At 43.2% G+C, this 26,901-nt stretch overlaps 2 protein-coding genes across 4 annotated transcripts in view; one reads left to right on the top strand and one right to left on the bottom strand.

Annotated features, from left to right (window-relative positions):
- The window catches only part of ADAMTS9 (ADAM metallopeptidase with thrombospondin type 1 motif 9), a 180,608-nt gene extending 155,453 nt beyond the window's left edge, over positions 1 to 25,155 (bottom strand). For both annotated transcript variants that reach the window (XM_055259173.2, XM_063630783.1), the window contains exons 1-3: positions 24,698 to 25,155; positions 23,725 to 24,125; positions 18,381 to 18,543 (exon numbers count right to left, since the gene is read on the bottom strand). In XM_055259173.2, coding sequence (XP_055115148.2) covers positions 18,381 to 18,543; positions 23,725 to 24,125; positions 24,698 to 24,812 — 679 coding nt within the window. In that variant the 5' untranslated portion in view covers positions 24,813 to 25,155. The remainder of the gene's footprint in view (positions 1 to 18,380; positions 18,544 to 23,724; positions 24,126 to 24,697) is intronic.
- The window catches only part of LOC129471017 (uncharacterized), a 344,636-nt gene continuing 338,699 nt past the window's right edge, over positions 20,965 to 26,901 (top strand). For both annotated transcript variants that reach the window (XM_055259174.2, XM_055259175.2), the window contains exons 1-2: positions 20,965 to 21,202; positions 22,350 to 22,496. In XM_055259174.2, coding sequence (XP_055115149.2) covers positions 21,099 to 21,202; positions 22,350 to 22,496 — 251 coding nt within the window. In that variant the 5' untranslated portion in view covers positions 20,965 to 21,098. The remainder of the gene's footprint in view (positions 21,203 to 22,349; positions 22,497 to 26,901) is intronic.

Raw genomic sequence — 26,901 nt, 5'->3', positions numbered from 1 at the left:
AATCCAAAAAAATCCAAAATCTGAAAGAATTCTAGTCTCAAGCATTTTGGATAGAGATGGAGTGGGGAGATGGGAGTGTGGTTAGCTAAAAAGTATAGATTCTTTTTCTCAAGTGATAAAAATATCCTAAAATTGACTGAAATGATGATTATACATATCTGTGGATATACCAAAGAATCATTAAATCATACAGTTTAAATGGGTGAATAATACGTATGAGACTTATACTTCAATAAAGCTGTTTAAAAAAGAAAAACTATATCACTAAGTTTGTGAAAAGTAAATAATCCTTAATGTTTTCTGTAAATATCATGATTTTATTTATTGGATTTACTTAAAGAAGAGTACTGCAGTGAGAACAACACTCAGGAAATGTTGTATGGAATTCTTTTTTTTTTTTTTTTTTTTTTTTTTGACCACTAAGGGGAAAAACAAATGTACTATCAGAATCATCAGAGAGGACTTGGGCACAAGAAAACCTGCAGATGAATCAAGGCCATAATTGGAAACAAAGTATACTTATAAATAAAATCAAAGAAATGAAGGCATTAATCAGAAAAAGGCTACAATTTCTACCAGCAAACAACTCATGTAATTGTAATATTTCTGGAGGATATTTCACCCACAAGTAATCTATGTATCAAAGAAATAATTCAGCATACTTTAGGTGGCATGAAAATATAAAACCCAAATTATTTCTTCAGGATCAAAAGCAATGTCTTCTAAAACAGAATGCTCCTCAGTCTTTTATCAATCTGACCTTTTTCTCCTAATGAGCTAGAATCATATTTATTCACCTAATTAGTCCAACTAATTTCTATCACATTAACCATTTTAGCAAGGAACTTTGAATTTCTCATTAAAAATAGCATTAAAAATAGACACTATATCTTATATACCCACTCAACTCTCTTGCTTCTGAATAGAATTGTAATAACAGAATAGTTTTCACCAACGGAGTACACAGTGTTAGGATAAACAGAAAGTGATCCACATTCCTCTTTTGTGAGCTTTTAGTATAATGCTAAAGGAGGAATAGAGGCTAGTGTTTCAGGAATTTGCAAAGTCACTTTGCTTACAGTTTAATCAGAATGGGCTACATAATAAAATTTCACTGTCCTGGAAAGCACTGTAAAAATGGTCTGTGTATTCTTGCTCTTCATTTTTTCCTCGTACATAGTTTTACATTTATGATTAATTTTTTTTTTTTTTTTTTGAGACGGAATCTCGCTCTGTCACCCAGGCTGGAGTGCAGTGGCGCAATCTCGGCTCACTGCAAGCTCCGCCTCCCGGGTTCACGCCATTCTCCTGCCTCAGCGTCTCCGAGTAGCTGGGACTACAGGCGCCCGCCACCACGCCCGGCTAATTTGTTTTGTATTTTTAGTAGAGACGGGGTTTCACCGTGGTCTCGATCTCCTGACCTCGTGATCCGCCCGCCTCGGCCTCCCAAAGTGCTGGGATTACAAGCTTGAGCCACCGCGCCTGGCCATGATTAATTTTTAATCATAGATTAAGATTATTTATATACCATACAATTTTCAAAGTATAAAGTTCGGTGGTTTTCAGGATATTCACAGAGTTCCACAATCATGGCCACCATCTAACTTTAGAATATTTTCATAATCCCAAGGAGAAATCCCATTAGCAGCCATTCCATTCTCCCCTTTCCTCAGCCCCTGGCAATCGCTAACCTATATTGTTGTATTTATGAATTTGCCTATTCTGATAATGTCATGTAAGTAGTCATACAATATGTGGCCTTCTGTGACTGGCTTCTTTCACTTAGCACAATGTTTTCAAGGTTTGTCTATGTTGTAGCATGCATCTGTATTCCATTACTTGTTACTGTTAAATATTCTATTATATGGATATACCACATAATGTTTATCCATTCATCAGTTGGTGGACATTTGGGTGGACATTCAACCCAACTGAATAAGAACATCGCTGCTATGAACATTCATGTACAAGGTTTTGGGTGAATATATTTTTGTTCTTCTTGTGTATATACATAGCAGTAGAGTTGCTAGGTCATACAGTAACTCTATGTATAACATTTTGAGGAGCTGCCAAATTGTTTTCCAAAGTGGTTTCACCATTTTCTTGCTTCTTCTTGAAATTCAAATAAGACACTTCGAAACAGGACATCATTTTTTCATGTTTCTTCTTCTTTGAGGGTTCCTCAAAAATTAATCATGTTTACTTAATTAAATAGCTTATGAAGAACCTGGCTTAGCTCACATCCTAAAATAGCATATTGATGCCTCCAAGTAGTAAATGCATGTTTGCATTAGAAGAAAAGTGTAATACTTAGCAATCTGAATCCTCATATATGCATCTAAATAAATTTAGACACGTTTAGAAAAGCTCTAACTGGCAACTGTATGTTTCCTATCGCCACATCATAGGTATTACAGTTCTAACATTTTATTACAAGGACATAAGTTAATATTGGCTTTTGCAACTACTTTGGCGTCGATGCTCACAAAAGGGAAGTAGTCACGCTTACACTGCCACAAACAGCCAATGTTTGAAAAACTCGTGCAATGAAGGGAGGGAGGCCTGATTTAAGTCCTATTTGACCTTGGGCAAATAACTGACTCTTGCTCACCCTCCGTCCTCCCACTTACAATGTGGAGTAAGAACAGTACCTATTTCATAGAGTGGCTTTGAGGAATAATTGGAGATCATGCATGCAAAGTGCTAGCACAGTGCCTAATGCATATGAATAAATATCGTTATCATGTTTTTCTGTTTTTGTGCCAGTCATAAAGTCATAAAGTGAGTTGGAACTAAAAGGAACCATTTAAGGTAGAGTGACTAAGTGTGCTTAAAAACAATTTTCTGGCTTACAGTAACAATTTCAAAGCCATGAGCTGTGTACTCCTAGTGGGGCAAATCAGCACAGAGTGTGCCTGATTGCATTTCTGGCACCCAACTTTTTAATACTGTGAAAAGAGGAGGAACTACAAAACCAGAAGTGCTGAGGGCTGGTCTTCACCCTACTATCCCATATGAAGGATCTTTTCTGAGTCACTTCTCTGGGCCTCAGTTTCCTGACCTTTAAGTGGGCATATAAATACTTGCTTCCATCTTATGGCTATTTTGTTAATTAAATAAGAAAGCATATAGAGAATTTCTTATAAATTAGAAGTTAAATTTTTAAAAAATTCACTCCTGGAGCATCGATTTTGTGCCAAGTACTGGGCTAGATAAGTTGAAATAAACAACAGCAATGACAAAACAAGAACAAAACGTGGGTCCAATCTTTCAAAAAAAGGATTATAAAAATTTAAGATAGTATCCTTATTTTAAGAAACCTCACAGCAGAAAACTTTAACATCTGCTGATTTATTGGTAAAAATGTTTTAAATGAGCTTCATTTCACATTGCAATACAATAAAATGCACAGTATGTTACTAAATAACTGGGATTATTTCAGCAAATAGCAGCCAGGCCTCGTTATTCAGTGGTTACTCACTGAAGTGTTTCCCACCAAATGGGGTTAGGCCGAGGAGATCTGAATGTTAACATTAACAGTTGGGAAGTTAATTATTGCTCTCTATTTTGTAAGGTTTATCAAAATTTAACTGAATTTCCTCAAGGCGCTGGGCTACCTTGTGACTTTACAGAGCACAGGACCAAAGGGAGGATTCAGGAGCAAGGCGAGACCCCTTTCTGCTCCACCCAAGCTTGACACAGAGAAGGAAGTCTGCACAGGAATCATCTGTGGTTTTCCACTTGGATTCGGAGCCAGGCCAACCCTGGTTCCCATTCCTCCCCTAAAGCTACTCTAGTTGCCCTTTCTTGTGTCATTTCCTGCTTTAAAGCCTCAGTTTCTTCATCTGTAAAATGATGGTAGTAACAGCATACTGCAAAGAGTAACTGTGGAGATTAAAAGAGATAATACATAAAATGCCCTTTAAAGCAGGGCATGGCACAGAGGACAGGTCCATTACATATTTAACGTAATAATAATTATTAGTGGTATTGTTTTACTTGTAGCATGCAAAACATCTGCTCTTTATAAATTAGTATATTGACATTCTCAAACGAAACAATTTTGTTTTAGAAAGAATCTTTGATGGGGTGCAGTGGCTCCTCCTGTAATCCCAGAAATTTAGGAGGTGAAGGCAGGAGGAATGCTTGAGGCTAGGAGTTCAAGACCAGCATGTGCAACATAGGGACACCCTGTCTCAACAAAAATCAACCAAACAAACAATAGTGTGAGCTGTTTTTTTTTTTTTTTTTTTTTTTTTTTTTTTTTTTTTTAAGTGATGTGCCCAGTGTCAAGTAGTGCTACATGCACAGTGCTGACAGTAAATAAATACAAAGAGTGGTGGCAGAAGAGATTGCGGCTAAGACTCACTTTGGGCTCGCCTGAACCTTTATAAACAATGTTTCCATGAGAGTGGTTTATGGAACATTAGTCCCATAAGATAGTTCCAAAAACAAATCAATTAACTTTGCAAAAGCACTTAACACAGCATGCACATCTGGAACTTTCTCCATTCACATTAGCATTTTAAGAGCCCTGAGAAATCTTGCAGGAAAGAAACCAGTTTACATGTGTTGAATCGCGTGATTGCCAAACTTACGGGATCTTTGCCAAGTTAAGAGGCAAGTGATGGGGACAGCACCATCACTGGAACTATAACAAGACGCAGGTGGGATGTGTGGATGGGCTTCCCTCTCAGGGAGAGAAGGGCGTGTGTGTGGAAGGCAACAACTGAGAAGCTTCTTGGCTTTTAAGGGGTGGTGGTGGGCAGCGGAAGGTGTCTGAGGGTCCCCTCCCTACCTTGTAAGGGGGTGGGTGCCTCCAGCTACCTGGGGAGTTAAATTTGCTGACTTCGGAGTGAGAGCTGGGTGCACTACCCCCCAAAGCCCTTCTATGTCCTTTTCATTCTCCATTCTGTAGCTCCTTCAACTAAGTGTGATAGCAGCAATGACTATAGGCTATAATCATACTGGCCAACGTTTGTTCAGTGCTTTTCTCTGTGTCAGGCACTCTCTTAAGCACTTCATATGGATTAACTTGATTATTCCTCAAAGCAACCCGATATGGTCGGAACTATTATCTTCATTTCAGAAATGAGGAAACTGAGGGACACTTGAAATAACTTGAGAAAATATTTAACGTATTTGAAGTAGTATAAGACGCTGAACATCCCAAGGCCTGTATTTTACTAACAGACTATTTGGTTTTGCTATTCATATCCTGCAAAGTACTCTCTGGGAAATGTTGGTTTCGATTCACTCCATCTCTTAGCAGTATCGGGAGAGTGACCTTTCTGCCTGGCACGGTGCCAGCCGCCCACAGCCACCCTGTCCTGGCTGCAGCGCGCCTTCCATGGCCGCCTCTCAGGCTGCTCTGTGCCACGTACGGCTTGGCATCTCCCAGGCTTGCAGTCTCCACTAGAAATAAAATGCAAGCCACAGGTGGAAGTTAGAATTTCTAGTAGCCACATTTTTTTTAAAGTCAAAAGGAACAGATGAAATTAATTTTAATAATAGAGTCTATTGAACCCAATGATGCGAAATATTATTTCAACATGTGACACTATAGCCACATCGCAAGGGCCTCCTGGTGACCGTATAGGACGGTGCATTCTAGGCAGGAAGTGTCTGCAGAGTGGATACCAGAGACAGCGTGTTGTGGGAGATAAGAGTGTGGGCTCAGGAATCAGAGAGACCCGTGTGTAAATCCCAGCTGCGCTGCATTCAATCTGTGTGACCTCTGGTGAGTCACTTCAGCCCTCTGTGCCTCAGTTTCCTCATCTATGAAAAGGGAATAATGACAGTTCGTGCCTAATAGGGCAGTAGGGAGGGTGAAATGACCTTACTCTACATAAAGCGTCGCAACAGGGCCTGGTGGGTAGGAAGTACTCTGGAGGCACGGGCTGTGCTGACTCATTACTTAGAATGAGCAACAGGTTAAGGCTGCTGGAACGAAGTGGCTCCCAGGCCTGCTGCTGAGATCTGCCTGCTATCTGACATTTCACTGCAGCTCGTGGGTGGCCCTGAAGCTGAATGTGGTGCCTGTGGTAGGTCTAGGTATCATTCTCATATCAGAGATTAAAGCGCAGTTGGGCTGGAGCTCTTTAAAAAGGCATCTAAGCAACTCGTAGGGAGTGTATCTCCCACATTCTTTTGATACACAGGTCTCCTAGTTTACAGGCACTGAGGACTGGTTTATAAGGCCTGCAGCTGAAACCCTTTCGCATCACAACGTCCATGTTCCATGACCACGGAAGTGAGTGACCACAGGGGCATGCTGCACTCCAATGACCAGTGAACCTCACTGATCTTCCTCCCCAGCCACAGGCCACCTTCCCCAATACCCTGGCCCAGCTCAGAAAAGGCTTGATTGGTTTATTTATTTTAAAATCATATTTGGTTGCTGTTACTCAGCTCTCGATGTGACAACTTAATCCCTTAAATGCATTGAAAGCTTTCTATCTTTCTCTATAAGCTTGAGACAATTTCTTCAACAGTCTCACCAGTTCATTCTTCATTATTCCCACACTTAAAATAAATACAATGGCACTTCCCAAAGCTCATGTGAGTCATACTTTTGAACATCCCTTTTCCAGGCACCATCGGCAGCTTTTCCTTGTGTTACAGCCTGGAAAGAACACAGGACTGGGAAGTAAGAGGCCTGTGTTCAATTTTGCCATTCGTTCTAGCTCCAAGATTAGGAGTCCCTTCGAAGTTCTGGACCTTGATCCTCTTATCCCTAAAGAGAAGGCCTGGAATAGAAGTTCTCTCTAAAGTTTCCTCCAGTATTAAAAATTTATGAATTCTTATATTTTATAAGATAAAAGTGAATAATGATTAAAAATGAAGTCCTGAGTTTCCAAAGGGGCAAAACCCAACAGAGATTCCCTCTGAGCCACTGTCACTGTCAGAAAGGGTATGGATGAAACAGTCAGCAGGGTGGCAGGGTAGAATAAGACAGAATAACTCCAAAAGAGAGAGACCAACACAAAAGGAGTGGACTTTTGCTGATGTTAAATTATATTAAGGGGAGTACAGTCTACACATCTCCATTACTCATTGGGAAAATTTTATTTCAGATCTGCTAAAATAGAAAATGTTTCAAAAAACCACTTCTATTTTCTCTAATCTGACTTGTTCCAATGAAATAACATGAAATGTGAGGATTAGGAAACTGGCTTGAAAGAAAAAAAAGTATACAATCAAAGATACCGCTGGAAAAGCGTTTAAATTGTCCACAAAGCACAGAATGGAAACTTTCAGGATTTATGGAGTTCTATCTTCTATCCCTCTTCAGCAGCAGGGCATGTGGTCATAAGGGCTGAATCTCATGCTATTAATACCAAACTCTTCCACCTCCATCTCTGTCTCATTGTCCTCTGGCTCTCTCTTTCTCTCCTGTCTGCAAGCACATACACACATGCAACATACGTGCAAAACATCACAGTTGCATTCTTACCTATGCAGAGGTTCTCCTGGACCTGTTTTCACCCATGAGCTAAGACAACACATTCCCATCAAAAAGTACACTGGTTGGACACGGAGAGTTGTGTTTCTGGATAGAGATGAGCAATAAAAATAACACCTGCCTTTTCTCTTGGCCTAGACCATGGCTTTGAATAATAAATCCTAAATAAGCGTCTCCTATTCCATTTTTTGGACAAGCTCTATACTGCATGCTCCACTATACTTTCTTGCTGTGTAGTTCTGGGACTGTATGAAATCTATGGTGCATGAAGTATTGGCAATAAAATAAAGAAGCTATGTATGAAATAAGCATTTGCAAATTAAGAGACTTTTTGAAAGACAAGCCACAATCTGGGAGACAATATTTGCAAACTATACCTGACAAGGGACTTATATACAGAATAAAGAACTTTCAGACTTCAGTAATAAGAAAACAAATATTCTAAGTTTTAAAAAATGGCTGAAAGATTTGAACAGACACTTCACCAAAGAAGATACATGGATAGCAAATATGCACATGAAGAAATACTCAGTATCATTAGTCTTCAGGTAAATGCAGATGAAAACTACAATGAAATTCCACTAAACACCCATTAGAATAGCTAAACTTCAAAAAACAAAAGCAGAACAACAAAATGTTGACAATACCAAGTGCTGGAGAGGATGCAGAAGAACTGGAACTTTCATACCCTGCAGGTGGGGCTACAAAATGGTACAACCACTTTGAAAAATATATTGGCAGTTTCTAATAGAGTGAAACATACATTAACCACATAAGCCAGCAATCTCCTGCCTAGGTATTTATCCAAATGTAGCGTAAACTTATATTCACACAAAAATCTGTATGCAAATGTTTATAGTGGCTTTATTTGTAACGGTCAAAAACTGTCGCTCAAGTGGGTAATGGTTAAAGAAATGGTGATACATCCATTCAATGGAATACTGCTCACCAATAAAAAAGGATGAATTACTGATACAGGCAACAATGTGGATGAACCTCAAACACACCGTGCTTAGTGATTACCTATATATTCTGCAAAAGGCAAAACTATACAGACAGAAAACAGGGGTGGGGAGAGGGGCTGATTACAAAGGACACTCAAAAACTGTTCTATAACTTGATTATCATGATGGTTCTATGACTGTATACATTCGCCAACCTGCAGAACTATACGCTAGGAAGGGTAAATGTTACGGCATGTAAATTATACATTAATAGAAAAATGGAAGGAAAACACTAGGAAACCCGAATGGAAAATAAAAAGATTTGTCAAAAAATAAAAAAAATTAGCAGAAAAATTCTCAAGCCAATCACATTAACTTGAACTTTTTCCACACAGCAACTGCATTTTTAACACTCATTCTAATTCTAATGTCATATAAGAATTGGGAATCAATAAAAAGGAAGACTTGTGCCAACATTTGCCCCACGTTTGACTTTGCTCCTTTTGAAAGCCCACTACTCAGTCACATGTGCATACCACCTCAGATCTTGCATTTACCCATGCTCTTTTTGTGATATTCAGATTATTTATTAATGATTTTCAGTTGCACAGAACATCCATGCAGATATCTGGTCCAGAGGGAAAAAGTCAAATGAGAAAACACAGCCATAAATGGCTATAATAAGGACTCTTTTATGATACAATTATCATAAAGAAACCATCTTTGGCAGATACAAAGGTACAAATGTTAAACCTCAATGCATGATAAAATAGCACTTTATTAACCAAAGTGGGCTTATCCCCTCATATGAAGAAACTCAAGAAACTTTGCCATGTCTTACTTTAAAAAGACAGCCCACTCAAGTGAAAGGTCTGAAGGGTTCTCAGGTTAACACCAAAATCCTCCTGCCTCTGCCAGTTAGATGGCCCTCTTCCAGAGCCTTCTGCTGATTCTGAAGTCCCTTCTAAAGACAGATGTGCATCTTAGCCAGTTTCAGATGATTCCTATGAAGGTGAACACATTTTCGAGTATTCACCCTTGTAGCACCCCTTTTCTTCAGCAGGGAATGGGTTTCTGAAGCAAAGTGTCAGGAATCCCTAAAATATGATTAGCAAGAGACAGGGAAAGGTCCTGAGATGGCACAGAAGGTGTAAAGCAGGCAGCTCTTCTGGCTGTCTTTGGATCCAGAAGCTTAATTAAAAAGTTGTGGGGGCCAAGCATGGTGGCTCATGCCTATAATCCCAGCATTTTGGGAGGCCACAGCAGATGAACCACTCGAGGCCAGGAGTTTAACACAAGCCTGGCCAACATGGCAAAACCCTGTCTCTACTAAAAATATGCAAATCAGCTGGGTGTGGTGGTGCACACCTGTAATCTCAGCTACTTGGGAGGCTGAGGCACAAGACTAGCTTGAACCTGGAAGGTGGAGGTTGCAGTGGATCAAGATTGTGCCACTGCACTCCAGCCTGGGCAACAGAGCAAGACTCTCAAAACAACAACAACGAAAAAGGTTTTGGGGAATACTCATATTTCATATGTCAATGAGTCCTAATCTCCGGTACAAACCTAACTTGCCACCTTACATTCCTAATTGCAAACTGGCCTTTCTGGGCTTCAAAACACAGGTGAGGGAGATCCTTTAAGGATAGAAAAGGTAGTTTAATATTTCAGTCCATGATGGAATGCAGATATGACAGTGGTCTCCTAAGATCGTAATACTAAATTTTTAACTGTACCTTTTCTATGTTTAGATACACAGATACTTAACATCATGTTATAATTGCCTACAGTATTCAGTACAGTCACATACTGTACAGGTCTGTAGCCTAGGAGCAATAGGCTATGTACCACCTAGCCTAGGTGTGTGGTAGGCTATCCCATCTAGGTTTGTGTCAGTGCACTCTGTGATGTTCACGAAATTACCTAACAAGAATGCATGGGTCACACACACCCTATGCATGACGGCACTGTAAATTGAGGGTCTTCCTATTGATAGGAACATCACAATGAGTGCTATCAAGCCACTCCAGACAAGGAGTCAAAAAACCTCCCAAAGATACTACCTTTTCCCTTCAATGAAATCACTCTGAGAAGTGGCTTAATGGCCCAGGGGCTTTGCTCTGGGTACCTGCTCTGGCCTTGGAGGCTGGCTTTGCTTTTCTAATCTTTGCAACTGCAGCCTGACCGGATGATGATAAAGATGAAGCAAAGACTAGGAGCAATGGGAGGGAAGAAGGGGCTATATGCAGCAAATCCCAAACTAGAATGAAAATAGCAATTTTAACAATAGCAATGACAACAACAAAGTGAAAAGTTGCTTAAGAGGCAACAATGAGTGGCAATGTGTGGACCTTGTTTAGATCACAGTCTAACTGACGATTGTAAAAAGGCATTTTGGGGACAATGAGAAAAATTTTAATGCAGGTACTGTGTAGGCGATATGAAGGAATTATTGTTAATTTTGCTGAAACGTTAATTATAATATTACTTGATACATATTACGTATCAAATATTAATAATATTATAGTTACTTAGGAAAAGATCCCCACTTTTCAAAGATTTATCATGAAATATTTAGAGATGGTATCTTGGGTTTGCTTTCATATACTCAGCATAAAGAAAAATAAGCAAATGTAGAAAACTCTTAGTCATTATTAAGATTCATGGTGTGTATAGTGGTTCATTTTATTATTGTCTCTACCTTTATGTATGCTTGAAGATGTTCATAACAAAATGGTTTTTAAAAACAAAATGATATTTTTTTTAAAAATTTAATGAATAAGTGGGAACAAATGAAAGAAGGTACAATTCCTGTATTAGAAGTTTCTTTTTTACTACCTCTTAATGACTTTATTGGACTACTGCACTATTAATACCAAAGTTTTTTTTTAAAAAAAAAGGAAAGCAGAATTTTTATAAGTACCATTCAGTAGATCAGTTTGAAGAAATAAAGAATTAATGTATTTAAAACAGTGATTTTCTAATAATTTACCAAGGATTTTAGAGGTCATTGCTTATATTGACTGTTTATTAGACAGAAAGTCACTGAAGACTATAAAAAAAGAGAAAAAAATGTATAAACACTGATGAAGAACAAAAAGGGGAAAATGAAAGGAAATCAGGCTCAAACCACAAATCCCAAATGGCAATAACTGTCTTTAAAAACTCATAATCAGTCTTGAGTTGCAGTGCCAGCTTTTTCCCTTTCTGCACGCTGTGGACAAGTTTGTCCACCTCTCTGAGTTCAGCTTTCTCATTTGTAAGATGAGAATAATCAGAGCATCTTCCTCCCATGAACTGTTGCAGGAGTAAATGAAAGAATCATAATGTGCTTCCACATTGCCAAGTACACACTTCCTTAAATGCTGCTTGTTCTTGATCTTTACAAGGCTGAAAGGGTCTAAGAATGCAGAAAGTGTGTAGTGAAAGTGCAGGCAGACAAGTTCCTAGCATAAGTCACTAATTAGCCACCAACCACTCACCTGCTTGGGGCCCAGGCAGGATTCTGAAGTCAGCCAAAGCTTTCGTCACTGCCTGGAACCCACAGGCTGCCCCAGAATGCTTTACCGAAAGCCCCCTCAGGGGTCTGCTCCCCAGCTCTGTCTCTCACTCCATTTGGGTACCACTCGAAGGGCAGCTAATCTAATCAGCTAATCTATGCTAAATTATTAATGGGCTCCAAGAGGTTAATGTGTAACAAGCGTACACTCCATCAGAGGCCTGCTGGAGACAGACACAAGGCCCCTGTGAGTCATTAGAGTCTTGGTGGGAATTTCAGGCACCAGGCAGCCTTCCTCAAATCAAATCAAATTCCAAACAGGCATTTAAAAATTCCTGCCAGCAAAAATAGTTCATATATGAATGCAGTCAAACCAACATCGAGGCCAAAAAATATCCCCTAACTAGACCAGCACATAAGGGCTGAAGAAAATGGTATGTTGATGAGCTTTATAACCTCGGGCAAGTAAACATTATGGACTTCTCTGTGTCTCAGTTTTCCAATCTGCAAAATGGAGTTTGCGGTAAGAATTGAAATATGTAATCCATGTAAAGTGCCTGGAACAGAGGCTACCACATAATACATGCTCAGCAAATGTCAACTCTTATTAGTATCATCTAGGGAATGGAAATCAGATGGTAGTCAAAGAAGATGCTCCAAAAACTGAAGTCAAAAAGGGGTTTGTAGGCCAGGCATGATGGCTCAGTCCTGTAATCCCAGAGAGATCCTGTCTCTGCAATTTTTTTTTGTTTAATTAGCCAGGTATGGTGGCATATGTCTTTAGTTTTAGCTACTTGGGAGGCTGAGGTGTAAGGATCCCTTGAGTCCTGGAATTGAAGGCTATAGTAAGCTATGATCGCACCACTGCGCTCCAGCCTGGGCAACAGAGTGAGATTCTGTCTCAAAAAACCAAACAAACCGAAAAAGGGGTTTCTAGATAGCAGTTTCCATTTGTGTTTTCAATGCAATTTGGCCCACAGTATAGCACATTGGAAACAGATTGGGTTAAGGCTCAGACTCTCTTCTTCCTGGCTGTGTGTATTTTTGGACAAGTTTCTCAACCTCTTTGAGCTAATTTTCTCAACTGTAAAATAGGGGTAATAATACCTACCCTACAATGCTGACGAATGTATTACATATGATAATGTGTGTAAAGAGTGGAGCATAGTGATCCCATATGCACATAACAGCCTAACAGATGATGGCTTTAATTATCATCTTATGTTTTCCAGCCTTTGTAACTGCAGCTTAGAAATCCCAATCAGGAAGTGATGGTACCTTCTAACGGGATTGATAAACAGAGTCCCCAGTGCCTAATGGAGATTAAATCTTAATAATACCAGGGTCAGTCCAACAGGCACAAGGCAATTTAGCTGGGTTGAATGGGAGATTCAACTTTAACCAGCCACAGATGTCCCAAAGAAGTAGACACAAGGCAGGATTTTTATCTGTCTGATTATTGAGACTGCCTCATTCCAAGAAAATAAAGGACTGATAATCTCCACTTCTAAGGTCCTAAGATCCTAAGAGACCAAAATGTGGCTTGGCTATTGGTCTCCAGTGACAAGTTCAATAGGTCTAGCAAAATAAATCCATGCCACTATCCCCATTTCATTTTATCTGTATTTTCTGATTATGAAACTATTAAAGAAACATGGCAAAGGAGTCACAAAATATAAGAATATAAAATTTCGAAAGTAAAGACTGCCTATGTTCCTAGTAACCATAAATAATGACTGTTAATATTTTCATGCCTTTACTTCAGATATTCTGTTTACACACATGTACCCAAATAGAGTTTATCATTAAAAAAAAAAATCCTACCAAACATACTAGTTTATCACCTGCTTGTTCACTGAATATATATTTCTGTGTTTGGTAACATAAATTCAGGCCATCATTTTTAACAGCTGCATAGGAATCCATTATATGCCTGCCCCATAATGTATTGATCTATCTTCCTCCCAAAGGGCACTTAGGCTGTTTCCAGTCTTTTGCTATAATAAACAACACTGTACTGGTTCTCATTCATAAACACCTTTACACAATTGTCCGATTATTTCCTTAGGCACAACATTGATGAGTCACAGAGTAGACAGTTCTTAAATGCCTTAAGAAACAAAAATCACCTGGCGTTGCTGAGATGGGAAGGGGAAGGTGAGGGAGAAGTTCGAGTTAGAGAAAAACACTTGTCTTCCAGGCCTAGGCAAACAAAACAGCCTTCTTCCCTGCCTTTCTCTCACCCACTTACCAGGAAGCACTGATAAGAACCACTAAATCCTCTTGTGCAAAATTCAGGGTCAAATAGAGAGTGTCTGTGAAACAGAACTTGGGATTTCATCCGGAAACAAGCAATGGGAAGGATCCGCAGGAAGTGGCTTATAAAAGCAAGCCACTCTCCAAAGTGCTCCCATAGGCCTTTTGTTTGTCCCCCTGCTGTGTGGGGCTAGCAGGCAGTGAGCACAGTGAATTTTACTGAGGGCCCAGTATGTAAAGGACACTGCAGTCACAAGGGCATGCCATAGGGAGAGAAGACACCCCACTTCCCATGGTGAACCCTAAAGAACTCACAAATAGGATGAAAAGACAAAGAAATGCAGAGACTCTCAAATGGCCCAAATGTATACGCATAGACATAACCAGTGATGACAAAACAGAGACAATCAGGAAGGGCAGCCACTGGGCCAAGAGAAACTTGCAAGAAGGAAAATGTTTAAATGTTGCATTGGGTACAGAGGAAACAAGGGGACAGAAAGCACCCTCGGCCTTGCTACTAGCTGGCAGGGTGACCATGGGCAAGTCCCCTAAACCCTTCATGATTACTCAGAAGCACTAGGCTATTAGCTTTGAATTTTAGTATTTTGAGTTGTCCTTTTCTCATTGTGGTGTTTTGTTTTCTACTTTCATGAACCTTAAAAAAAACCTATCATTCTGTGATTGTCTACCACATGCTAAATAAACAGTGTCCTGGGAGGTTTCATTATTTCATACTCATTTAGCCCTAACTTCAATCTGGAAAGGTACATGTTATTCTTACTTTATATTCTAAAGTGTGCTTGAAGTCATACAACTCAGCAGGAATACGGACAGTTCCTGGCTCCTGCTTTTCTCCTCCTGGTACAGGGGAGTTGCTCAATAAAGACTTGCTGGCTAACTGAATAAATGCACGCATGAATGAAGAAACGCAGCTGTAGACTCCTTTCTAAACCCATAAAGTTTTTATTGCAGTAGACTCCTTCTAATGCTTCCCTTTTTAACATAAGTTATCTCAGAATCCTTTTTTGAAAATTAGGCATACCTCAAGAGTCAGAAATGACCAAGATATAGTCCATCTGCATGTGAAAGTGTCACAGCCATTGTGTCTTGCCCTGCTCCTACTCCCATGATCCGGTAACTAAAAGGTTACACCGAGCTCAGCAGGAGACCTCTCTCCCAAGGCTAGGGAAAGTTCGGATGAGTTGATGTTGAATATATAGGATATCACTCCTGGGAGGAAGCATCTTAACATCCTGCAACTTCACTTTCCTTATCTGCACAGAATTAGATTGTTGGCCTAGACCCGACTGCTAAGGACTCCTCCAGTTCCAATATCCTATCATCCTATGAGAAGAGGAGACATGGAAAGCACTGATGTAGAAAGTCATGTCCACAGCAGTGCCAACAGCAAGTGACAGATAATGACTACTGCCTTAAACCCAACTTTAGCAGTGACTCTCAAATTTAGCTAAACATCTGAATTACTCGGAGCACTATTAAAACCACTGATTCTTGCTTCATCACATTTGCCTGGGAGAGGGGTTTGTTTTGTTTTGTTTTAAAGAATCTGCATTTGTATGAGGCTCTCAGGGTACTTCTAAAGGTTACTTTTGGTTACCAACCACTGCTCTTGATGGGGGGTTGGGAGGGAAGATGAATCACTGAATCTGCATGGATTGCTACTGCTAGGCAGCCCCTTTTCTCTCTGGCAAGAGGGACTACTCCCACCTCAACCTACTTTCACTCCCTGTGCAAAGGCTGCCTGGTTCCAGAGGTGTCCTTGACCTGTTGGTCCATTCCTCTGATACCTGCTGGTGAATCGTGCCATATTCTAAACTGTTCTGAGAAGCTGCATCTGAATTCAAAGAAGGGGTACAGAAGTAGCTGGAAGAGAGAGACCAGAGTGTCACAGCCCAGCAACAACCTTTGGAAGAGCTGATCAAAACTGCTGGGCTCCTGGTTCATCACATGGGATGAAGGAACAGCACACCATATTGGTCAGGAGCAAGCAAACACTAGGAGGGAAACTAAAAGTACTGGCATTGGTGATTCGGAAGGTGGTAATTAAAGGCCCCAACCTTAATAACAACTGGAACCCAAATAGACTTGTATTTTATTTTTTTTCACTAAGGCATCTTCATTGTCTTCGAGCTTGACATTTTAAGATTCACTCTTCTTTGTGTTTTCAACAGGATTTGACAATGACATTTCCTCCAGCCCAGGAAATCAAATGTCCATTAACTTGCATAATTAATATTTTAAAATGAACCTTGAGGATTTTTTTGAATCACAGTACTAATTAAGACTTTCTCTTTCTGCCCCCTCTCTCTTTTGCACACAGACTCCTGCACAGAGAAAATGGGTCATGAAACATGGGTCATCATTGTGGACTAGCTATGAGATCTTGGGCAAACTACTTCATCTCTGTAAATCTCAGCTCCTTTTCCAGGTATTATACAACGGAGTTAGGAATGGTAACTACCTCATAGGTTTGTGATAAGGATTAAGCAAGGCGGTGCAGGTACAGTGCTTTGCATAACGCATGTACAGAATAAAACAATAATAAAGAGTCATTTTTAAAAATGTTGACCCGTAGCCACTTTAGGGGAGAAGAATATCATGAAGTGTCATTGGTCAATAAATTCATCAGTGAAAAAATATTTCAGTGTCTTCTGAATAATATACTAATAAGATGGAAGGAGGGGAATTGCAAATTTCATTTCCGTATGTTATGTATCCATTTCATGTTATGTTTACATTTACACACATGTCTAAAATGTGTACTTGCTAATACAGATTTGGGAAGTCAAGAAGTTTAGGTCAATGGTCTTACTAGCACGGTCAAAACTGTGATAAATGTCCTGTCCATTAAACTTGCTGGTGGCTGGCAGTCTTGACTCTATACCTGCTGCTGAAACTATTGTTTTTGATGTATCTAAGTATACTTGCCCCTCTACTCCTCATATCCCTTGGCTCTTTAGAGTCTCACAGAATGCTTCAGTTATATTCCATCTTGTTATGATGGGATGGGATAAAGCCAAAAGACCTACAATGTTACACCCTTAAATTTGGCTGCTTGTAGGTTATAAATGGTCAATGTTATCTTTTATTAAAGGATTCACTTTAGAAATAATAATTCCAGGAGAGAATAGGACACCACACGCTATCCCAGTGAACAATCTGGTACAGGTGTAAGATGAAGTAAGTGATCCTCTGGGGAGCATTTGAGGAAACTCCCTGGTGGTCTTGAATTTAGGCCTTGTTTGGAGATACCAGAAAGACCCTCAGATGCTATTTAATTTGGAGAAGCAATTTTAAAAATAAAGAATAAAAAGAAAGATAAACTTTTAGAGACAGGAAGTCCAAGAATTTTTTTTAAGTATTTTCACGAACATCCTAAGATGCAGAACCAAATTGAGGAATTATTTCATAGGATAACCTATCATCAGGCAGAAAGTAACCAGGCTTCTGAGGCAGTGAAGTGTTGCTACGAGACTGCAGATGGAGAAACACAGACAGAAGCTTTCCAGGGTGCCCAGAAGCCCAGAATGACATGTCCCTGACAATGGCCAAACATGTCAGCACAAAACCTCAAAGAATCTGGCCAGGATGGAAGGAGACTAGCAGTGGGCACACAGGATTTAACTGGTTGATTGGTACCTCACAGCGTAACGTACAGGTACCTTCCTACAGTTCCTTAAGTCACAGAACGTGAGCAAAGCTGAAGTTTATAGGAAACATTCAACAAACACATATATGTTTTTGTGACTTCCATTTATAAGACATTTCTGTAACCCTACATGGTGAAATAAACAAACAAAAAACACCCAAATGAACAGAAGATGCCAAAAAAATACAAGCGTTTGGTGACTGAGGGTGCTACTATCATGACCTGAATATTACTCAAGGTTAAGCCTAAAAATCAGCAACTTCAACAGAAAAGGCGGCTTTGCCCATAGAGGGCATGGAGTCACTGCTTTGAGTTCAAATCCTGACTTTATAACTTCTTAGCTGTGCACCTTAGACAAGGTACTAAACCTCTCCTTAGTCTCCACATCTGTACAGTGGGGTATGTATCCCTACCTCATTTGAGGACTGAATAAACAATAATGCACACGGTTGCACTTTGTAGACTGAAAGAGAGCTACATCTCTGTAGTATAGCAATTTACCCATCTCAAAGAGCTGGGCTCTCCGCTTAAGCAAGAAGCAAATACCTGAGGTGTCGCATGCATGTCTTCCTGTTGAGGGCTCTCTCTGGGGGGCGCTGCGCCTATAAATGATGTGGGGTTTGTTTTGTTCCTCTTCATCTTCTTGTTCATCCATGGACTGTAGTGGTTCAATAAAATAATCCCCATCATGAGACCGGAATGTGCCCAGCTGCAAATGAAGAGAGAAGGGAGGTTGATTTAACATAACTCAGTCATTGGGAGGAAAAAAACCAAAAGAACATTTTCAAGTAGAGATGGTGTCATTTTACCCAATCTCTTTTTCAGGAGGGTTGTTTCAACTGAAAATGCTGCAACATATGCGGAGAAGTGGTTTATTTCTACTCTCTGTCGTATCAGTACATTTTCTAAAAATTATTTGTTATTTACTATTCTTATTATTTTAGAGATGGGGTCTCGCTCTCTCACCCAGCCTTGAACTCCTGGTCTCAAGCAAACCCCCCAACTCAGCCTCCTGAGTAGCTGGGATTATAGGTGCATGCCATCATGCCCAGCTAAATTTTTTACTTTTTGTAGAGATGGGGTCTCAATATGTTGCCCAAGCTGGTCTTGAACTCTTGGCTCAGCCTCCCAAAGTGTCATATCAGTAACTTATTCTTGATTTGACTCCAGTTGATTGTACCTGCTATCCAAATCTGTCTCTAAGAAGTACTTCCTTAGAGCTCAAGTTCCAATCATTCCTACAGGCTGTCAAAAGAGTCTTGGAAACTTAGAGAGCCTGGAAACTTAGGGACAAGTATGCACTCCAGCAGGAAAAGCTGGCCTATTGAAGTCTTCCCATTGATTCAAATTCAAGAAGCATATGTTGGCCACAATGCATTCAAGGTGTTACCACCTGTAACGCTGGCACATGATCCTCTCACCAACCCTTTCCTTTGCAAAATAGGGGAGAGATGTCCTGCAAGGCTTTGAAGCCAAATTGCCCTAGGTTCCAATTTCAGCACCACCACCTACCCATTCACCTTGGGCAAGTTCCTTAATCACTCCGAGCTTAAGCTTCCTTTGTTTGTCAGCTGGGGATAAAGATACTGAATGTAAAGAGTCACTGTGTAGATTAAATGAGATGATAATTAAGTGCTTATCAAAATCAAAGGCTCCGACCTTATGAACGGTTTTTGGTGTTGCCGGTGTTAGCCTCTAACCATTAGGGTAAAATTTGCTCTTACTAATCATTCTAAGCACCTTGCAAGTCATTTTTGCTCCTTTTCACCCCCCATACCCAAGTTTTTACAAATGATAAATGATACCTCAAGACTGAACCACCCAAACTAAAAATTACGAGAACACTGAAAAATTCCCCATGCCAAGTTGCTGAGTGGTGCTTAAGAGGAGAAATCAAGCTCCACTCTTCTCCTCCACTTTCCCATTTCCCATGCTGGAAAAAAAATCTGATGCCTTGCATCCTTCCATTGACACAGGAGAAGTGACTCCCTGAACATCAGCAGCTGCATCCGCATCAGCATCCTCCAGGAGCTTATTAGAAACTCAGATAATTGTGCTCCACCCCAATCTGATCTATTGAATCAAAATCTCCAGGGGTAGGGCCCAAGAATTGAAATGTTAATGAGCTCCCAGGGTATTCTTCCGCATAATAAAGTATGAGCAGCACTAGGCTAAGACACTGGTTCCCCAAAACAGCTAGCTTCAAAATCGCCTGGGAAGGTTTTTTGTTTTTGTTTTTAAATTAGATTTGGGGCATTACCCCCTACTCGCAGATTCAGAATTTCTAGGGATGGATCTAGAATGTTTTTGTTTTTTGTTTTAAAAGCTCTCCACGATTTATGAGCCCCTGGTTTAAGAAAAGGGAAGCTCAGGTGTGGTCAGACTAAGAGACAGAGTAGCTAATTGCCAGAGAAGCAGTGATTTAATAAATTTATTCTCTGCCTGTGTTCAATGCACAAATCTGGTGTTCTCTGAGCACAAATCAGAGAGCATATTACAACACGTGAAGCCTATCAGAGACATGAGTCCTGGGAAAGAGCCAGGGAGCTCAGCTGGTGACGATTTGCCACCTTTGATTGGTAAATGGGGAAACCAAGACACAGAAAGAGGAAGTGATTGGGCCCAAATTCCCCTTCAATGGTACAGAAGCAGCTGGACAGCGCTGAGTCTAACCTGACTTTAGTCCTGTGCCTTTTTATAAAAGAACCCTGAGGTTCTCTTCAGGAGAACAGGATCAGTCTCTGGTCTATGGTTAAGCGCATGGATCAGAAAGACCCGGTTGAAATCCCAACCCTGCCACTTACGAGCTGTGAGATCTTGAGCAAGTCTCCAGCTCTCAAAGTCTCAGATTATTTTTTGTCAGTAAAATGTGTTGTTTTGAGGATTGGGTTCTTGGAGGATTTGGATGAGATAATACATATGGAAACTACTTATAATAGTGCCAGGTAGACATTAATAGTAAGAGCTCAATAAATCATATCAATATGATGCCAAAATTAACTGTGCTGTTGATTCACAAAGATGGGCCTAAGAGTTATCTTTTCTTGGTTAAGGTGACTATTTATTCAAACATATATACTAAGTATATACAACACACAAAGCTCCAATATAGGAGAAAAATAAGTTGATGCTGACCCTGTTGCCAAGGAGAAAAGGATAGAACATGCATACCAAGAACCTTGATACAAGGGAGAACATACTAAGCGTCATAAAAGAGACTCTCAGAAGTGGCTATGAAGGGGTAGGGGGAGAGATGACATCAACATGGGAAACTATGAAAAGGTCTTCTGGGAAAGAAGAGATGTAAATTATATACAGCTCCAAAGAAGGGTAGGATTTGAGCATGTGGAGATGAGTGACAAGACCAAGTTCAAAGGCTCAAAGGCAATGAAGACTAGGATTGAGGGTGGGGTGCAGAGAAAGCAGTGTAAAACCCACGGCCTGAAATGCAGGATTTGTGGAGGAAAGATTGGGAGCTGAGACTGGACATGTGGATGTGAGTGAGTGCACTGTAAATAGTCTTAAATGCCAAATGGAGTTAGCGATCGAGGAGAAAGACTGGAGAAGAAGCCCAGTGTAATATTTCTTAGACATCAGTCCTAAGGAGAGGGGGAGAAAAGTGAAGGGGGATAGATTTAGGGTAGAGATGTTCAGGAGAGGTGGGCGACCCTTCTCAGATGAAATTCAGAAAAACCGACAACTGACTAGGGGTGGCAGGATGGCACGGCCCACTCCAAAATCTGGTAGACTCTGGTAGACTCTTCCAGATTTCCTGGAAGACTCCTAGGCGAAGAACTAGCAACATCATGATGCCACTGCTGCGGAAGTGGTAAGGGGAAGTCTTGGGAGGAGATAACTTCCAGAAGGAAGACAAAGGGGCAGGGGTTTTGGAGCTAGATTAATGGCTGAAGATACGAAGAGCCAGAACGCATATCTTTAAGATGTATGAGGGCCCTTTTCCCCAAAAGAGGCAGACTGCGAATTTAAAGCAATATAAATGAGGTTATCACAGTCCAAGTAGTCGTTTCTGAAGCCCTAGTCCTCAGTTCCCAAAGAAACCACGTGCGCATTACCACCTAAAACTGCCAATGAAAATGAAGGTCCTGCGCAGTAAAATATTTATACAACTGCTGGGGCCACTAGGCTTCAGCGGGTGTGGAGGCGGGGAGAGAGGAGGAGTAAAGACTGTTTACAAACTTGACGTACACACGCAGTCCTATCCCTACGGTCCTGGAATTTGGGGTTACTATCTTGGAATCTGGGGGCACTCCAGGCTCTCGGCTCAGACGGCTGACTTCTGCCTACCCGAGCCTTAACCTTTCAAAGACCCGAAGGATTCCAGAGCGCTTGCCCTAGGTCCTGGGGCAGCGATGACTCACTGCAGCACCCCCTCCCACTTCGCCAAGCTGCCGTCTCCGCCCACCCCCAAACAATCTCGACAGCGCATTTCAGGAGCCACGGCTCCTGGCGCTTTGCTGGGGGCTAAAGGGATTTATCCCTTTCCTTGAATCCCAGCAGGCTAGAACTACTCCCTCCCAGGCTTCAGGCTTGCCACGCTCTCCACCCGATCCTTCCATTGAAAGGCAGAGAAGGAAGGATGCGCTTGGGAACTTTAAGACCCACGAACGACAGCGCAATGATGGAGCAGCCCAGTGTCCGGGGGTGAGTATCCAAGGCCCCACTTAGCAAAGGGAGGGAGGGGCTGTGGGTGCTTCGGGAAGAGTAAAGGCATCACCAGGCACAGTGCCTAAGACCCCACTGCGCCTACAGCGCCGTGCGCTGGGAGAGACTGACCCGGGAAAGTTTCTGCGTCACACGCGCGTGGCAGAAACGCACGTCGCTTGGGAAAGTCAAGGACCACCCTTGCTCGGGCCAGAACCGTACCGCAGCGACTCCTTAAATGTCGTGGAGAAGTGGGGGGCAGATGCCTTGTAAGATCCACTGGAGGGCACATGCGGGGGTCGGCAGAGAGTCGGGGAACCAACGTGGATTCCCTGCTAAATGCGTACTTGGCAGCGCAAGGCGGCGGCCTCCCCGCCCTGCCTCAGTCCCTAGGGAAACGTGCGCCGCAGGCTCCCTCTCTCCACTGCCGGGAACCCGTGAGTAGTAGAAACCCCAGAGGAACCGAAATCACGTCCGGACATCCTCTCCAGTCTGTCTCCCACTATCCCGTTTCTCCCCGCCACCCCGCCAGTAGGGTGCAGAGTTGGACTGCGCTGCACCCCCTCTCAGTTCCACCCCAATTCAAAGCGTCCGGAGTAGGCTCCGCCTTCTCCCCCGCCCCCAGAGCCCTCGGCCCACCCTTCCGTTCCTGGGACGGGACCTGCTCCCTGTCAATCCAGTTCAGCCTCAGGGTTCCTGGCGCGTGAATAAAGGCCCTGAGAGAAAGCGGGGACTCTAGATTACGCACCGCCCTCCACAACACACACCGAAGGAACTCCCAGTGCCTTGGGCAGGGGATCCTCAGCCCCACATCCCCGATGCAAGGCGCACCAATAAGGAGTCTGGTCCGCCCTGCGCTCAGCTGCTCCGCTCCCGGGTGGCCAAGTTTGCTGCAGGGAACCGCAACTCCAGCAACTTTCTCCGAGTTTGGAAACTGACTTCCAGGCCGCCTCGCAGCGTTGGGCAACGCGCCGCTGAACCGAGTCCAAACTCCAGAAAGCTCTGAAACATCCAGAAGCCCCTGGGGGCGGGTGTGTGCGCTCCACGCCAGTGTACGCGCACGCACAGAGCTAGCTACCCAAACCATACGAGTTTCTAGCTGATATTTAACGCCGGAGAGGAGCGGAGCCTCGCCACAGTGAGGGTCTCTAGGCTTAGAGGGCAATTAAGTCTTCCAGAAGCGGGCGAGGAGGCGGAAGGGGAGAGGAGGTGGCGCGCGCCCACTTACCATTCCTGAGCAGAGGCTGATGACGGCCGTGTGCTCGGAGTTGGTATTGACATAGCCTTTGTAGAAACAGTGCTTGAGTTCCGCTTCCTCTTCGGAATAAAACTTGGTCTGGTTCACCCCGGGCGTCCCGAGGAGGGTGACAGTGAACAGTGGAGCGATAAATCCGGCATTGGCGGTGAGATTAAATAGAAACTGCTGGCCGAAGGCGGAGAGGCGGTAATGCGCCTGGGAGGAGGTAGAGGAGGAAGAGGAGGAGGCGAAGGCAGGCCAGGGGTCAGTGGCAGAGTTAATGCTCCGTCGCGTTCTTTTGAAGTGGACATTCGTGGGAAAGGGTTCTCCGAGAGCGTTCACTCGGATGGGAGACACGATTTCGTATTCGCTCAGGGTCTCTAATAATTTCACTGCGGAGAGAAGCAAAGGTATATGAACCAATAATTCATTTTTCCTTAAGCTTTAATTTAAAACGAAGGTGGGGACTTTGTTCTGACCTTATTTTCCAGCCCATTCGAGTCAATCCCTTCACCCTTAATCAGTGGACAAATATTTGCTGAGCACCTACTATGTGCCAGTAACAGGACCTGTGCTAGGTGCTGAGGATACACTATTCCGGGCCAGACAATTAACAAGTCAAAATAGATATGATTTCAGATATTGATAAATAACCTGAATAAAATAAAACATGACGCTATCTGGTGCCCCCAATTACTAAGTTACTTTAGTTTGCGGCGTGGGAGTGGGGATGGGGATATATCTGGCAACAGCAAGGTGGGGGGGTTGCCTAAATTCGTTTCCATAGTGTCCCTCCCTAGCCATTGGTTGGGGATGACCCAAAGAAGGGAGAGGCTGCAAAGCGGGAGATAATTCTTTCTAGGAAAAGGAGAGAGGCCTCCGCTGCGGGGTGCCCCTGCCCAGGAGAGAGGAGCGGGAGGCGGCGTCGGGGCCGGCGGGGTCCCGGGGGCCGGAGCCTGGTTACCTTGCCTCGGGTGCAGCCTGTCCTTGCGCACGGCCGCCGCGGCGTCTGGGCTCCCCATCTCAGCCAGGTCCCGCACCAGGAGCGTTAGCAGTGTGGCCCAGGATACAAACTGCATGGTGCTTCCCACCCCTCCCTCCGCTGCCCCCACCCCCCTCCCTCCTGCCCTCCTTGGCTGCGGCGGCGACGCGAGGCAGCGGCCGTGGAGAGCGCGCGGAGCCCGGCGCCCGCCGCCAACTTTTGACTTTAGGAGTCGCTGAGGTCTCGCTGCGAGGGTCCCGTCTGCGCTCGGCTGAGCAACGCCGCCGCCTGCCGAGAGCTGAGCCGCTCGGGCCGCAGGAGGAGCCGGAGGAGCAGGAGGAGGAGGAGGACTGGGGCTCGGCTGCTTGGCCGCATAATGCCCAGCGAGCGGGCAGGAGAAGGCGAGGAACTTGCGCTCCGAGGCGCGCCGGGCGCCCTGTGCTGGCCGGGATAGCTGAGCGGCTTCTTGAATGGGGGGCTGGGGGGGCGGAGGCGGGGGGGCCGCGGGTCCACAGCCTCTCAAATGCCCCCGGTGCACGCCTCTAAGAGGAGGAGAGGGGAGGAGAAAGCGAGACGAACGGGGACCGCCTCCTTCCAGACCATGTCCCCTCCTCGGCCGGCCCGTGCGGGACTCGCCGCCGGAGGCCCTGCCGGCTGCAAGAGGCGGAGGCCAGAGGCGTCACCAGCGCCGGGGCAGCTGTTCGTGGTCCCCGCCACCTCGCTGAAGTGGGGTTTTCTGAGATTCCCTGCCCCGGGGAGGGAAAGCAGGGAAAGTTCTCTCCCTTTCCTGGCGCGCGTGCAGCCACTTCCCCTCTCGTCTTTTTCCTCTCCTCTCCTCTCTCTCCTCCCTTCCGAGTCTCTTTTTTCTCCTCCCCCTTGTCTCTCTGCTGCTGTGCCTCTCGGACTCTGTCCCCTCTCCCCATTTTCCCCTGTGATGTCTGTCTTCTCCCCGCCCCACCGTGTCCCTCTGTTTCTCACATTTCTCCTTTTCCTTTCCTTTCTCTTCTGTCCCCATCTCTTGCCACCAGTCCCCTTCTTTTGGTTTCTTACGAGTGAAAGTGGCCCAGCGCAGGAGCGCCTTCCCTTCCTACACTTTTTCACTCGGGTGGAGATTTGGCACCTAAGCTCCGCTCTCGATTTAATCGCCCCAAGTCAAGAGTTTTAGAAATGGGGTTCTTAATCCTGCAGGTCGGAGTGTGTTTCGAATAAGTGGTCTCTTGAAAATTTCGCAAAATATTTAAGCTGTGCTTCCCAACAACCTCTGTCACCATTCATGGAGGGTTCATAGCATTCGCTAGGTCCCCTGCCCAAAAACAGGTTAAGAACAAATTTTGGCAGCGAGAAGGGGCGGGGACTCTGGCGCCCCTCACTATGCGGGGGTTTAGAGATGGGAGGGGAAGGGGGGATGGAGTGTAAAGTAGATCCCTGTGGGAAGCACCAGTCCCTGGAGGGATTTCTCAATCACTTCCGCTTGCTTTCAGCCTGAGAGATGCTTGGAAAGACTAGAAAGACTGAAAGCAGGCGCTTCAAGCTACACCTTCGTGTGTGTGTGTGTGTGTGTGTGTGTGTGTGTGTGTGTGTGTGTGTGTGAATTGTTCAATCCTGCGTGGTTCAGTGGCGCTTTTTCTTTAACCAGCCCTTAAGAAGATAGAATGTTAATTTCAAGAGGAAAGACATGACAATATCGTTAAAAATAATAAATATATGACTAATAAATATATATTTGCCCAAGTATCCTAGAACGGGGGTTGAGGTTCTGTTGCGTGGTAGGTTGGCACTCAGGACTAGAAATACCAAAGATTGCCAACACCAGGAACCAAATCGCAATATGCTAGCAATGTCAACTACTCTTGAGATACTAATACATATATTTCTTCCGGTGAAGGGTAAAAATGACTTGGCAAGACGAATTTGCTAAATAATTGTTACCCCAAATTGATAATGTTACCATCGTCTTATTACTGGAATTTCATAATGGGTATATAAAATGTAAGGATGGAAAAATAACACCTGTATTGTGCACAATTAGAGATTTTTAGAGAATGGCATTTAAACCTTGAACCTCCAAATTAATTCACTAAAATACGTTTCTTCCAATACACAATCTTTCTTTTTATTATAATAACATTCCCCACAATCACAGTGTCTGGAAGTTGCTGAAAATTTCGTAAGGAACAGAAAAATAT

This window comes from Symphalangus syndactylus, chromosome 21 (assembly GCF_028878055.3).
Source record: "Symphalangus syndactylus isolate Jambi chromosome 21, NHGRI_mSymSyn1-v2.1_pri, whole genome shotgun sequence".
Taxonomy (NCBI): Eukaryota; Metazoa; Chordata; class Mammalia; order Primates; family Hylobatidae; genus Symphalangus; species Symphalangus syndactylus.
Note: the sequence above shows the minus strand (reverse complement) of the source record. Positions and strands in the feature narration are given on the sequence as shown.